Source organism: Scyliorhinus torazame, chromosome 1 (genome assembly GCF_047496885.1).
Source record: "Scyliorhinus torazame isolate Kashiwa2021f chromosome 1, sScyTor2.1, whole genome shotgun sequence".
NCBI lineage: Eukaryota > Metazoa > Chordata > Chondrichthyes > Carcharhiniformes > Scyliorhinidae > Scyliorhinus > Scyliorhinus torazame.
In genome coordinates this window covers 387,443,256-387,456,684 of record NC_092707.1, presented here as the reverse complement: position 1 = coordinate 387,456,684, position 13,429 = coordinate 387,443,256, and the positions used below count along the sequence as shown (strand labels likewise).

The window sequence follows — 13,429 nt, the reverse complement described above, 5'->3', positions numbered from 1 at the left end:
AGTGAGGCAACAGTGCTAACCACTGTGCCAGCGTTCCAAAACTTTATGGTTCTATCCATAAATACACCCTTTCAACTTTTGGGAATTTCTTCAATATATTTTATAATTTGTTGCTATAGTCCTATTTGATGACTTTGCTTAACTCTAGGTCCAATATGGTGCCTATGCTGCTGTTGGTGGAATGGGCTCAGTCATATTGCTGATGATAGCTGGTTTCTTTTTCTGGTGCTTCACAAGGTGTAGATTGGGAAGAAAACTCCTCATCAAAGTAAGTGGCTTGGATCAATGATTTTCACAAAAGTATCATAGTACAATTTATAACTTCAATTTAAAAAAACAAAACATTTGTAAACTTTTAAACTTTTGGGAATGTACTGCTCCAAATAATTTTTATTGCCTTCTGTTTACCATGTAGTATCCAGAGTTTTTCTCAGCTGGATATTTTACAAGACAAGGGCCAACTAAAAAACAGGTTTGTTAATTTTCCCCTTCCCTTTATGCTTCTTATTGTATTAAGCTTGCGTAACCCTAGCCAGGATTTTTTTTTTTTTTTTAAATAATTTTTATTCAAGTTTTCACAAAATATCAACAACAAAATGTAAAAGGAACCCAATAGAATTAAATACAAAACAAAACAACCCAGTGCCACCCTCCCCCCTAAACATAAATAATATATTAACACCCGCCAAAACACATAGCAAACATAGCAAATATATACACCCCCTCAGATCCCCCAGTATAGACAAACTAAAATAAAATAAAATAGACCCCCCCCCCCGGGTTGCTGCTGACCATTGTCTACCATTCCACCAGGAAGTCCAAGAACGGTTGCCACCGCCTAAAGAACCCTTGTACCGATCCCCTTAAGGCAAATTTCACCCTCTCCAATTTAATAAACCCCGCCATATCATTGATCCAGTATTCCACGTTTGGGGGCCTCTCATCCTTCCACTGAAGAAGAATCCTTCGCCGGGCTACCGGGGACGCAAAGGCCAGAATACTGGCCTCTTTCGCCTCCTGCACTACCGGCTCTTCTGCAACCCCAAATATTGCGAGCCCCCAGCCCGGTTTGACCCTGGATCCTACCACCCTCGACACCGTCCTCGCTACGCCCTTTCAAAATTCCTCCAGCGCTGGGCATGCCCAGAACATATGGGTGTGATTTGCTGGGCTCCCTGAGCACCTAACACACCTATCCTCACCCCCAAAGAACCGGCTCATCCTTGTCCCAGTCATGTGTGCCCTGTGCAGCATCTTAAACTGTATGAGGCTGAGCCTCGCGCACGAAGAGGAAGAGTTCACCCTCCCTAGGGCATCTGCCCACGTCCCCTCCTCTATCTCCTCCCCCAACTCCTCCTCCCACTTACCTTTCAGCACCTCCATCGAGGCCTCCTCCTCGTCCTGCATCACCTGGTATGTTGCCGAGATCTTCCCCTCTCCAACCCACGCCCCCGAGAGCACCTTGTCCTGTACCGTGCATGGCGGCAGCAGCGGGAATTCCACCACTTGCCGCCTGGTAAACGCCCTTACCTGTGGATACCTAAAGGCGTTTCCCAGGGGGAGCCCGTACTTCTCCTCCAGCTTACTCAGGCTCGCGAACTTCCCATCCACAAACAGGTCCCCCAACCTTCTTATCCCTGCCCTGTGCCACCCCGAAAACCCTCCATCTATTCTCCCTGGGACAAACCAGTGGTTCCCCCATATCGGGGTCCACACCGAGGCCCCCACTTCCCCCCTGTGCCGCCTCCATTGCCCCCAAATTTTGAGGGCAGCCGCCACCACTGGGCTCGTGGTATACCTCATTGGAGGGAGCGGCGCCGATGCCAACGCCTCCAGACTCGTACCCACACAGGACGCCGTCTCCAGCCTCTTCCATGCAGCCCCCTCCCCCTCCATCACCCACTTGCGCACCATTGCCGCATTGGCGGCTCAGTAGTACCCACAGAGGTTGGGCAGCGCCAGCCCCTCTTCCCCCCCCCCTCCATCCCTACTCTGCTCCAGGAACACCCTTCTCACCCTCGGAGTTGCTTGCGCCCACACAAATCCCGTTGTGCTCCTGTTGACCTTCCTAAAGAAGGCCTTCGGGATAAGAATGGGGAGGCACTGGAACAGGAACAAAAACCTTGGGAGCACCATCATTTTGACCGACTGCACCCTACCCACCAGGGACAGCAACGCGTCCCACCTCTTAAACTCCGCCTCCATTTGCTCCACCAGCCTCGTGAAATTAAGTCTATGCAGGGCCCCCCTGCTCTTGGCCACCTGGACGCCCAAATACCTGAAGCTCCTCTCTGCCCTTTTTAGTGGCAGCTCGCCAATCCCCCTCTCCTGGTCCCCTAGGTGAACCACAAACAACTCGCTCTTCCCCATGTTGAGCTTGTACCCTGAGAAATCCCCGAACGCCCTGAGGATCCTCATTACCTCCGGCATTCCCCCCACCGGGTCTGCCCCGTATAGCAGCAAGTCGTCCGCATAGAGCGACACCCTATGCTCCTCCCCACCCCGCACCAGCCCCCTCCAGTTCCTCGACTCCCTCAGTGCCATAGCCAGGGGTTCAATCGCCAGCGCGAAGAGCAGGGGGAGACAAGGGACACCCCTGCCTCGTCCCTCGTGCAACCAAAAGTACTCTGACCTCTTGTTCGTGGCCACACTCGCCATCGAGACCTCGTACAACAGCCTAACCCACCTGATGAACCCCTCCCCAAACCTCTTCACCTCCCACAAGTACCCCCACTCTACCCTATCGAAGGCCTTCTCAGCGTCCATCGCCGCCACCATCTCCACCTCCCCTCCCTCGCCGGCATCATAATAACATTCAGGAGACTCCGCACATTCGCGTTCAACTGCCTCCCCTTCACGAACTCCGTCTGGTCTTCGTGGATGACCTGCGGCACACGATCCTCAATTCTCGTGGCTAAGACCTTCGCCAGCACCTTGGCATCTACATTTAACAATGAAATCAGCCTGCAAGACCCACACTGCAGGGGATCCTTGTCCCGCTTCAGGATCAAGATCAGTGCCCGGGACATCGTCGGGGGCAACGCCCCCCCCCCCCCCCCCCCCCCCCCTTGCCTCATTGAAGGTCCTGACCAGCAACGGGCCCAACTGGTCCACATATTTTTTGCAAAATTCGACCGGGAAACCGTCCGGCCCCGGTGCCTTCCCCGCCTGCATGCTCCCTATCCCTTTGGCCAGCTCCTCCAACCCAATCGGGGCCCCTAATCCCACCACCAGTCCCTCCTCCACCTTCGGGAACTTCAGTTGGTCCAGAAAGTGGCCCATCCCTCCCTCCTCCAGTGGGGGCTCGGACCGATACAGTTCCTCATAAAAGTCCATGAAGACCCAATTAATGCCAACCCCACTCCGCACCCCCCCCCCCCCAATCCCCCATCCTTAATACCCCCAATCTCCCTAGCTGCATTCCGCTTCTGAAGCTGATGCGCCAGCATCCGACTTGCCTTTTCCCCATATTCATAATCGCCCCCAGGGCCTTTCTCCACTGTGCCTCTGCCTTCCTGGTGGTCAACAGGTCGAATTCGGCCTGGAGTCTACGCCTCTCCCTCAACAGTCACTCCTCCGGCACCTCCGCATACCTCCTGTCTACCCTCACCATCTCCCCCACCAGCCTCTCCCTCTCCCTCTGCTCTCTCCTCCTTGTGGGCCCTAATGGAGATCAACTCTCCCTGAACCACCACCTTCAGCGCCTCCCAGACCATCCCCACTCGGACCTCCCCGTTATCGTTGGCCTCCAGGTATCCCTCTATTCTTCTTCGGACCCGCTCGCTCAACTCCTCGTCCGCCAACAGCCCCACCTCCAAGCGCCACAATGGGCGCTGGTCCCTCTCCTCCCCCAGCTCTAGGTCTACCCAATGCGGGGCGTGATCCGAAATGGCTATCGCCGAGTACTCTGTATCCTCTACTTTCGCAATCCGGGAACGTGCGAGAAGAATGAAAATTCCCTAGCTCCCGGCATTGCAAATCTCCAAGGGTCCACCCCTCTCATCTGGTCCATAAATCCCCTCCGCACTTTAGCCGGCGCCGGCCTCCTACCCGTCCTAGACCTGGAGCGATCCAGTGCCGGATCCAACACCGTGTTAACGTCTCCCCCCCCCCCCCCCCCCCCCCCCCCATTATCAGGCCCCCACCTCCAAGTCCGGGATCCAACGCAAAATGTGCCGCATAAAACCCACATCGTTCCAGTTCGGGGCGTACACGTCGACCAGCACCACCCTTTCCCCTTGCAGCTTACCACTTACCATTACGTACCTGCCGGCATTGTAAGTCACAATGTTCGACGCCTCGAACGACACCCTCTTTCCCAACAAGATCGCCACCCCCTGATTTTTGGCAACCAGCCCTGAATGAAACACCTGGCCTACCCACCCCTTCCTCAATCTTACCTGGTCTGCCACCTTCAGGTGTGTCTCCTGGAGCATGACCACATCTGCCTTCAGCCCCTTCAGGTGTACGAACACCCGGGCCCGCTTAAACGGCCCGTTCAGCCCCCTTACGTTCCAGGTTATCAGCCGGATCAGGGGGCTACCCGCCCCCCTCCCCGCCGACTAGCCATAACCCCTCCTCGGCCAGCCACGCGCCTGCGCCCCACGCCCGGCCCATTCTCCACGGCGGCAGACCCCTGTCCCAACCCCCTCTACTCGCTCCAGCTCCCCCTTGACCATACCAGCAGCAACCCCGTCCCCCCACAGCTAGGACCCCTCCTAGCTGCCTTGCTTCCCCCATTGCACTCCCGCAAGTCAGCTGACTCCTGCTGACCCACGCCGCTCCCGCCTCTCCTTCGACTCCTCCCACTGTGGGACTTTCCCTCCCCCTCCCTTACCCACCAGCAGGTTCTCCGCCTCCTCCTTCCATCCCAAGCGCTGGAAAAACCCCGCGCTTCCCCACCCCCTCCAGCCTTCAGTGCGGGAAAAAGCCCGCACTTTCCACCTGCCCGGCCCCGCCTCTATCGCAGCTCCTTTTACAGGCCCAGTCCCCTCACCCCCGACTCCGAGTCAGGATTTTACAGATGGTGGGATTTCCCTTCCCGCCATTGGAAGAGTCAGTGGGGAATACCTCCTGAAGGCACTGTCTGAACCGCAGCCATTTCATGCTCCAACGAGTGTAAATGGCTTCAGGCGCCCACTCACGAGAAAGACCCGGGTCAGAGAACTGCCCGGCAATCGGATTGACCCCCAATTCTCTAGTCCTTGCAGCGCCAGAAGCTGCAGTGGACAGGACTGAAATTGCACGCAGGTCCTAGAGCTCTAGACCCAGGAGGCAGGACCAGGTAGGTTTTGGGGGTCTTGGAGGAGAGTGCAGACATGAGGCCCAGGAGGGTGGGCAGAGGGGCTTGGGGTGTTGGTGGGAAGGCCAAGGGGATCTCCCACAGGGGTCAGAGCTTAAGGACGTGGGAGTTACTCGATGTTAAACCGAGGCTGCTGGTGCAGGGCTCCCACCTCCCCTTCCTGCCTGAGGACTGAGTAGTGTTAATTTTTGGCTTTTCTCCATGCCCCCAAACTGCTGCTAGTCTGAAAATTGAGGCTGGGTGGTCAGTAATTGGCCAATTAAGTGTCTCAATTGGAGCAAGAGTGGGCGGGGCTTGCGTAAAGTTGCACAGAGGTCATGGCAGGCGGAAACCCATTGTGTAGGCATCTGAGAAATTTCATTCTTTTTTTTAAATTAAGGGGCAATTTAGCATGCATATCTTTTGGGTTGTGGGGACGAAACCCACGCAAACACAGGGAGAATGTGCAAACTCCACACGGACCGTGACCCAGAGCCGGGATCGAACCTGGGACCTCGGCGCCGTGAGGCAGCAGGGCTAACCCACTGCGCCACCGTGCTGCCCTAGAAATTGCACATTCACCCCCATAATAGACATAGAACATACAGTGCAGAAGAAGGCCATTCGCCCCATCGAGTCTGCACCGACCCACTTTAAGCCCTCACTTCCACCCTATCCCTGTAACCCAATAACCCTCCTAACATTTTTTGGACACTAAGGGCAATTTATCATTGGCCAATCCACCTAACCTGCATGTCTTTGCACTGTGGGAGGAAACCGGAGCACCCGGAGGAAACCCACGCAGACACGGGGAGAACGTGCAGACTCCGCACAGACAGTGACCCAAACCGGGAATCGAACCTGGGACCCTGGCACTGTGAAGCCACAGTGCTAACCATTGTGCTACCGTGCTGCCCATACAGCACAAGACTTCTCCACCCAAGGGAGACCCCAGTGCAACCCCCAAATCCTGATAATGTATGTATGTATTGGTCGGTAGGGTAGCACAGTGGTTAGCACTGTTGCTTCACAGCGCCAGGGTCCCAGGTTCGATTCCCAGCTTGGGTCACTGTGTGGAGTCTGAATGTTCTCTCCTATGTCTGCGTGGGTTTCCTCCGGGTGCTTCGGTTTCCTCCCACAAGTCCTGAAAGACATGCTTGTTAAATAAATTGGACGTTCTAAATTCTCCCTCTGTACCCGAACAGGCTCCGAAATGTGGTGACTAGGGGATTTTCACAGTAACTTCATTGTAGTGTTAATGTAAACCTACTTGTGACACTATTAAAAAAATATTATTATGATACCTTATTTTATTAATCTGTACTTAAAATTAAATCCAAGTTCCTGAAAAAAATGAACTGTTCAATGAAGTAAAAAGGGTGTTTAACATTAAATCATAGAATTTTGAACAGTAGAAGAAACCTTTTCTACTGACGCTGATGACCCTGGTCTCTGAAAGAGTTGTCAACTTAGTATCTGGAAATCTTTATCCATTTAACTTTTAAAAGCTGTTATGGATTTTTATTCCGCCATTGTTACTGGTTAGACCATTCCAGATCCTTGTAACCCTCTATATTTATGATAAAAAAGCCTCCTGCAACCTCGTCTTTTGCCGAGAAAGTTATGTTCTTCAGTTATTGGCTCAGTGATCAGAAGACATAGTTTGCAAAAATTTTTCTTTATCAAGATCTTGCAATTTTCAGAATCTTGTCGTAACTCCCTTGTTCTAATGGAATAACAAAGCCAACATTTTTCTAGTCTCTCCACATAATCGAAACCTCTAATCCTGATATCATCCTAATGAATCTTTTTTAAACAAATTTAAAGTATCGAATTAATTTTTTCCAATTTAGCGTGGCTAATCCACCTACCCTACACATCTTTGGGTTGTGGGGGCGAAACCCACGCAAACGCGGGGAGAATGTGCAAACTCCACACAGACAGTGACCCAGAGCCGGGATCGAACCTGGGACCTCGGCGCCGTGAGGCAGCAGTGATAATGAATCTTTTCTGTACCTTTGTCATAAAGCACCCAAAACCAGACGCACTGTTTTTATCAGAGGCCAAACCAATGATTTATATAAATTTATCATTTGCTCTTTACCTGCTTTCCTGCTTTAGAAATCAATGAAAAGAATTAAAAAATAAAGAATACAGGATAGAAACTGGTTATTAGTTCCTATGTGCTCGTCGTGAGCCTTCTCTCAGCTTATGAATAGTAGCTGAAACTGAATTCTATATTTTAAAGAACACCACGCAATAAAGGCGTCAGTGATGGTCAGGTGGTGGTTTAGAGGTATTGTCACTGGGCATCCTTTGTCCTCGGATGGTGATAGCTAGCACGAGGGGGACATAGCTTTAAATTGAGGGGAGATAGATATAGGACAGATGTCAGATAGGTTCTTTACTCAGAGAGTAGGGGCGTGGAATGCCCTGCCTGCAACAGTAGTGGACTCGCCAACATTAAGGGCATTTAAATGGTCATTGGATAAACATATGGATGATAATGGAATAGTGTAGATGGGCTTGAGATTGGTTTCACAGGTTGGTGCAACATCGAGGGACGAAGAGTCTGTACAGCGCTGTAATGTTCTATTGTCCTATTTACTTTGTATCCCTATTTATAAACCTAGGAACCCATGTTTTTAACAGCTGTATCAACTTCTCTCACTTTCAAAGATTTATAAAGCTGAAACTCTGACGCCCCGCTACATGTGAAAATTTGAACGTGTAACGTAGGTGTAATTTGTGTTAAAAACTGTTTCAGACTCTGCCCTAGCAAATTATTCACGCTCCAGTAGTGTCCACTTCCCTCCGTAGTGTTTGTTTTATTTTCACTTCATTGCACTTAAATGGAGTAAGCCAAGCTGCCCTAGTGGCTTCTTAGAAAGCAGCAAAGTACATTGAAGTCTGAAGCTGCTGTTGGAATCGGGCAACAACAGGAAAATCTGCAGAGAAGTGAAATAAACTGCGTTTAAAAAGATTTTGTATTTTGCAGATGGAAGGGACCTCTTTCAGCATGACCTTCTTTGGTGAAGGGTATCAGGAAGGTCAAAATCCTCAACAAGGCCAACCTTCGGTAAAAATCTGCACTCAAGTGAAAGGGCCAGGTATGGGTAATGTTTAATTCAAACCAGCCACGTGACTTTGAAATGTTAGTTGACTTGGGTGTGCATCAGGTAACTACCACTATAGAGCATTGGGATGTTTGTTCCTGATGTAGACACAGTGCAGAGCGTAAATCGAACAAAATTCAAAAACAATTGCAGCTTGTGATTATAAATCACCCGTAACATAATAAAAATCTCCCAAGGTGTTTCTCAGAAACCTGATCGAACAAAGTTTTACGCCACGCCCGAAGGTGATATCTGGGCACAGGGTCTAAAGAGAGAGGTTCTAAGGTGGAATTTCAAGGAAGAAAGAGAAGCTGAGAGACGAAGGGAAGGGATTTCAGAGCTTGGTGACCAGGTAACAGGCGGAACAATTAAAATCAGTTGCCCGAGAGGCCAGGATTCAAGGGGCATAAACATTGCAGAGGGCTGCGAGGCTGGGGTAAATGAGCGATGGGAAGGACCGAGGCATGGAGGGATTTGAAAACGAGGATGAGAAATTTAACTTGCAGTGGCTTATGGCATTAGGACAAAAGAAGACAGAACTATTTGGCAGACCGCAGGATGGAGAGAGGGAGATGAGAATATGTATTTTAAATACGATTATGCTGAATGAGCTTTCAGCCACAAATATAGTTGATAATATGCATTTTCTTTAATAAATACAATTGGGTACAGGGCCCCCCACTGGAACCATGTTTTTATTTTAAAAAATAGCTGCACACAGCTGGAAGCTGATCCACCCAGAGAATTATCTTAGTGAACAGTCCTTCCTCACCAAGCACCACCACCGAAAACACATCAATTATCATTAAATTGTAGAGACTTACATTCACTTCAATCTAATCCTCTGTCAGTGAAATGTCTTGGAATCTTTGAGGCCACTATGCAAATCTAAGCCTTCCTTTCTTGTTACAGTAGAAAGTAGCTCTGCTCTAAGATCAAAACAGGCTGTCAAATGAGTGATGGAACTGAATAGATTCACGAAAATAGAATGATTGCTCCTGTAACCCAATTTGACTTTTCTGCACAGCGCATTATTTCCCTTTACCCGTGTGTTTTTATTTCTCACGAGTTAAAGCATAAATGAAAGTTTATGCCCTCACTTCAGGAATTCCTTAATATGTAAGATTTCATATTTACCACGCCATTGCTTATTAGAGTCTTATATTTTAGTTTTGCTCCGGAATTCTCTGTTGTGCCTTTGTTCTTTTTGTCCCAACATTATATAATTTTTCCCAATTGATTTTTTTTTTCCAATTAAGGGGCAATTTAGCGTGTTCAATCCAAATCTTTGGGTTGTGGGGATGAAACCCACGCAGACACGGGGAGAATGTGCAAACTCCACACGGACAGTGACCCAGAGCCGGGATCGAATCTGGGACCTCAGCGCCACGAGGCAACAGGGCTAACCCACTGCGCCACCGTGCTGCCCATTATATCATTTTTCACCTTTTTTGTTTCATCCCTGATGCCTTTATCTCACAGCAATAAATAGTGGCCCTTTTCTTAACAGTTGCCTTTGGCACTGGCAATCCACGGATGAGGCAATCTTGGGAAGTCTTTACCTGCATACCTTGTTTTCCATGGTGGGGCAGGGATCCACACTAAGCCATCCGTGAAGTTACCCTACTGAAGAAACTGAGATTTCCATGAAGGTGATAGCGCTGGAAATGGAAACTCTTTATTTCTATATTTCATTTTGTAAGTGTGCATCTGTGACCCCCTTCACTAATGGCCCTTACCATTAGATAAAAATCACTCTTTAAATTTATGGTTAAGTATCGAGCAATTCAGTTGGTAACACATTGAAAAAATGACCCATCACGGTGGAGTTTATTGGCTTCAGTCTGTTAGTTCCTACCTGTTAATCTTGCTCATGTATTTGCTTTGTTTGGCCCTTGTTCTACACTGTAACCAATCACTATTTGTCGATGTACCATTTGTCAAGGTACTTTGTCAATTATTCTTTTTGTCTACTATGTACGTACTGTGTACGTTCCCTTGGCCGCAGAAAAATACTTTTTACTGTAATTCGGTACTTGTGACAAATCAATCAATCAATTCTTGTAAAGCTTTACATCCTTTCAGTAGATCTGGAATTTCTTTTTCTGATTTTTTTTGGTTCTATATAAATACATTTTGCACTTTTTTTATATACCATCTCAAAGCGGTTAAAACATGACGAGATTATTTTAAAAAGAAAGTTTCTCTGTTATTTGATGATTTTATTAAATTGAACTACTTTTGAGATCAAGAATAGATGCAGCAAAGTATCCCACAAATAAGAGGCTGGAGTAGAAGTTACACATTTAAAATATTGCTCCACTGATCTGGTGATTGTATTGACTTTGCCACTTTCCCTTTCTGCATGTAGTATGTTTTTTTTGGTGACACATGTATGTTTTTCAAGAAAACAATGTACGTCCGCTTAAGAGCATGATTCTTATCTTTTTGTAGTGCACAGCCTTACTTTTTTTGTTGGCCTTATTTCAGAGCTTGCTGTTATGTTATTTTGTTTCACAGAACCTGGTTATATTGCTACCCCGATAGCTCTGGTGCAGGCAGCTGTCACAATTCTTTGGGAGCACAAATCTCTGCCCAATCGGTGAGTTTCATCACTTCCTTTAGAGTGAAATATTTGAAGTTTTGAAATGCTTTTGCTGATCCTGAAAGCTCAGTCAAGGGAGAAAAAGGTGCCAATGTGAACAACATTCCCCTTTCTCTTACTCTGCATAGCTACATATGACTCTATCTGTACAAGAAATGGATTCTGTACATCGGTCTTCTACGAGAAAAGGGCACTGTTAGTTAATTGTGTAAATTCAATCCTGTCCAATAAAATGTTCGGGGAGACGTTGGCTGGTGGAATTTACATTCAACCAATAAAATCTGGAATAGCAAACTAGTCTCAGTAAATTTGTTAATTCTCCTTTAGGGAAGGAAATCTGCCATCCTCACCCGGCCTGACCAGCATGTGACTCCAGGTCCACAGCAATGTGGTTGACTTTAACAGTCCTCTAAAATGGCCTAGCAAGCCACTCAGTCCAAGGACAATTAAGGATTGGCAACAAATGCTGGCTTTGTCAGAGAGGCCTACATCTCACGAAATACTAAACAAAAGAAAGCCAGGAGATGAGAACTGGGGAAGGTCCAATAAAGCTCATTCGTAACATCGTGCATCATCCTCACTTAACCTTTCTCAATATGTGCCTCCGTTCCTTCTCTTTAGAATATAACAATTATCTCCTTGATGACTAAACATATGTCTTGCTTTCACTCTCTTCCCTGTTGACGGTCCACAGTGTATTTTCCTTTGGGTGAAAGTATTTCACCTTATTTCTTTATTTGTAACTGGTGTTCCTGGTAATTTAATCGTTCAGCACTGAGTATGTCTAAACCACTGCAACCCATTCCCTTCCCTTCTCTGATGTGTGTCACTTTGCAATGATTTATAGTGTTGGTGTCACATTGGCAACATTTCCATTTTGGCTGCACGACACAGCGTATTTCTTCAAGAGAAATGGCTGCACGACACAGCTTATTTCTTCAAGGGAAAATGCTTCTTGTATTTTATTCAACTTTTATTATTGCTGGAAAATGGGACATGTTGCTGAAGCTTTTTGTACACCAATCATCAGGACAACCTCTAGAATGCCAAATTTCAAAGAATCACAATGGGAATATGTTCAAGCATTGCGCGTGTTCTGAATTACCTGGGAGCTAGGAGAGCCTGTAGTTCCTCCGTTCCTTCCTCCATGGCAACATCGCAGCAATTATTTGACTTGCCAAGCAGTTAGTGTCCTTTCCTCTGGTAGTATAAATTGTTGTGATGGTTTGAAATTTAGCATTCTTGCATTTGTTCTGATGTGTGCAAGACAAAAAGCTTCAGCAACATGTCTCTCCTTTGAGCAGTGTTCTACTTCTGAAGTACCAAACAACAATTTATTATTCATCTCCAAGTTAGCTACAAATGAAATAATATTTGCCTGCGCTTTTTAAAAAAAAAAAATCGCAACATGTGCAACACTGCAGGGACAGCACGGTGGCACAGTGGTTAGCACTGGTTAGCCGAGGTCCCAGGTCCGATCCCGGCTGTGGGTCACTGTCCATGTGGAACAAAGTTTGCACATTCTCCCCGTGTTTGCGGGGGTTTCGCCCCAACAACCCAAACATGTGCAGGCCAGGTGGATTGGCCACGCTAAATTGCCCCTTAATTGGAAAAAATGAATTGTGTCCTCTAAATTTTATCCCTCGTAAACATTAAATTATGCATTGATTTGTGTAGTTTCCTGGAAAGTACTGCACGGTCTTCCAGTAATTACCTGCTTCAGCAAATGCACTTCAGCAAATGCACTAATGGCTGTAGGTTTGAGGACAGAAGTGCTGTCTTCAGATTGAAGGTTCTGAATGCAGCTTTGGCCATTTGTGGTTTCAAACTTACCATTTTCCCCCTTTTTTTAATATAGGGGTGGGGTGTACTCGCCCGGAGCAGCATTCTCGAAGACCACCCTGATTGAAAGACTGAACAAACATGGCATTGAGTTTACTGTCATCAGCAAGCCTGAAGCGTAAATGTTCCACGTGTTTTGAGTCGGTTGAGCGTGGCGCTCCACAGTCCTGCTTATTTACGACAATGTCAGGGTTGCACTCAATAACAAACATTTAATTAACAGCTTTTTAGCAGCAATTTGCCCATATCGCAATATAATGACCAAGAGTGATAAATGGTTTCAGAGCTCTTGAGGATTCAGAGCAAAATTACACTTTCTTGTGTTCTGTTCTAATAGTAATTAAACTTGTTGAATGTAACCATTTCAAAGTTGACTCTTGTGTATTTTCAATTGAATTGTAGCTGCAATTATTTTATTTGTATTTAGATGCTAAAAGAAAACATTGAAGCAGCCTTAATTTGAACAAAATTTTACACTTTCGTCTAGGGACGCTGGGTGTTTTATAGCAATATCGATGAATCTAAATAAACATGCTGTCCAATAGATGCTCCCTGGAGCTCTAATGATGAGAAGGAAAACAGTAT

The 13,429-nt window shown here is 47.4% G+C and overlaps 1 protein-coding gene across 1 annotated transcript in view; it reads left to right on the top strand.

Moving 5' to 3' along the window:
* sccpdha.1 (saccharopine dehydrogenase a, tandem duplicate 1) overlaps positions 1 to 13,213 on the top strand; it is a 34,869-nt gene extending 21,656 nt beyond the window's left edge. The window contains exons 8-12 of the mRNA XM_072512859.1: positions 149 to 268; positions 416 to 472; positions 8,280 to 8,391; positions 10,918 to 10,999; positions 12,861 to 13,213. Coding sequence (XP_072368960.1) covers positions 149 to 268; positions 416 to 472; positions 8,280 to 8,391; positions 10,918 to 10,999; positions 12,861 to 12,966 — 477 coding nt within the window. The 3' untranslated portion in view covers positions 12,967 to 13,213. The remainder of the gene's footprint in view (positions 1 to 148; positions 269 to 415; positions 473 to 8,279; positions 8,392 to 10,917; positions 11,000 to 12,860) is intronic.
* The last annotated feature ends 216 nt before the right edge of the window (positions 13,214 to 13,429 follow it).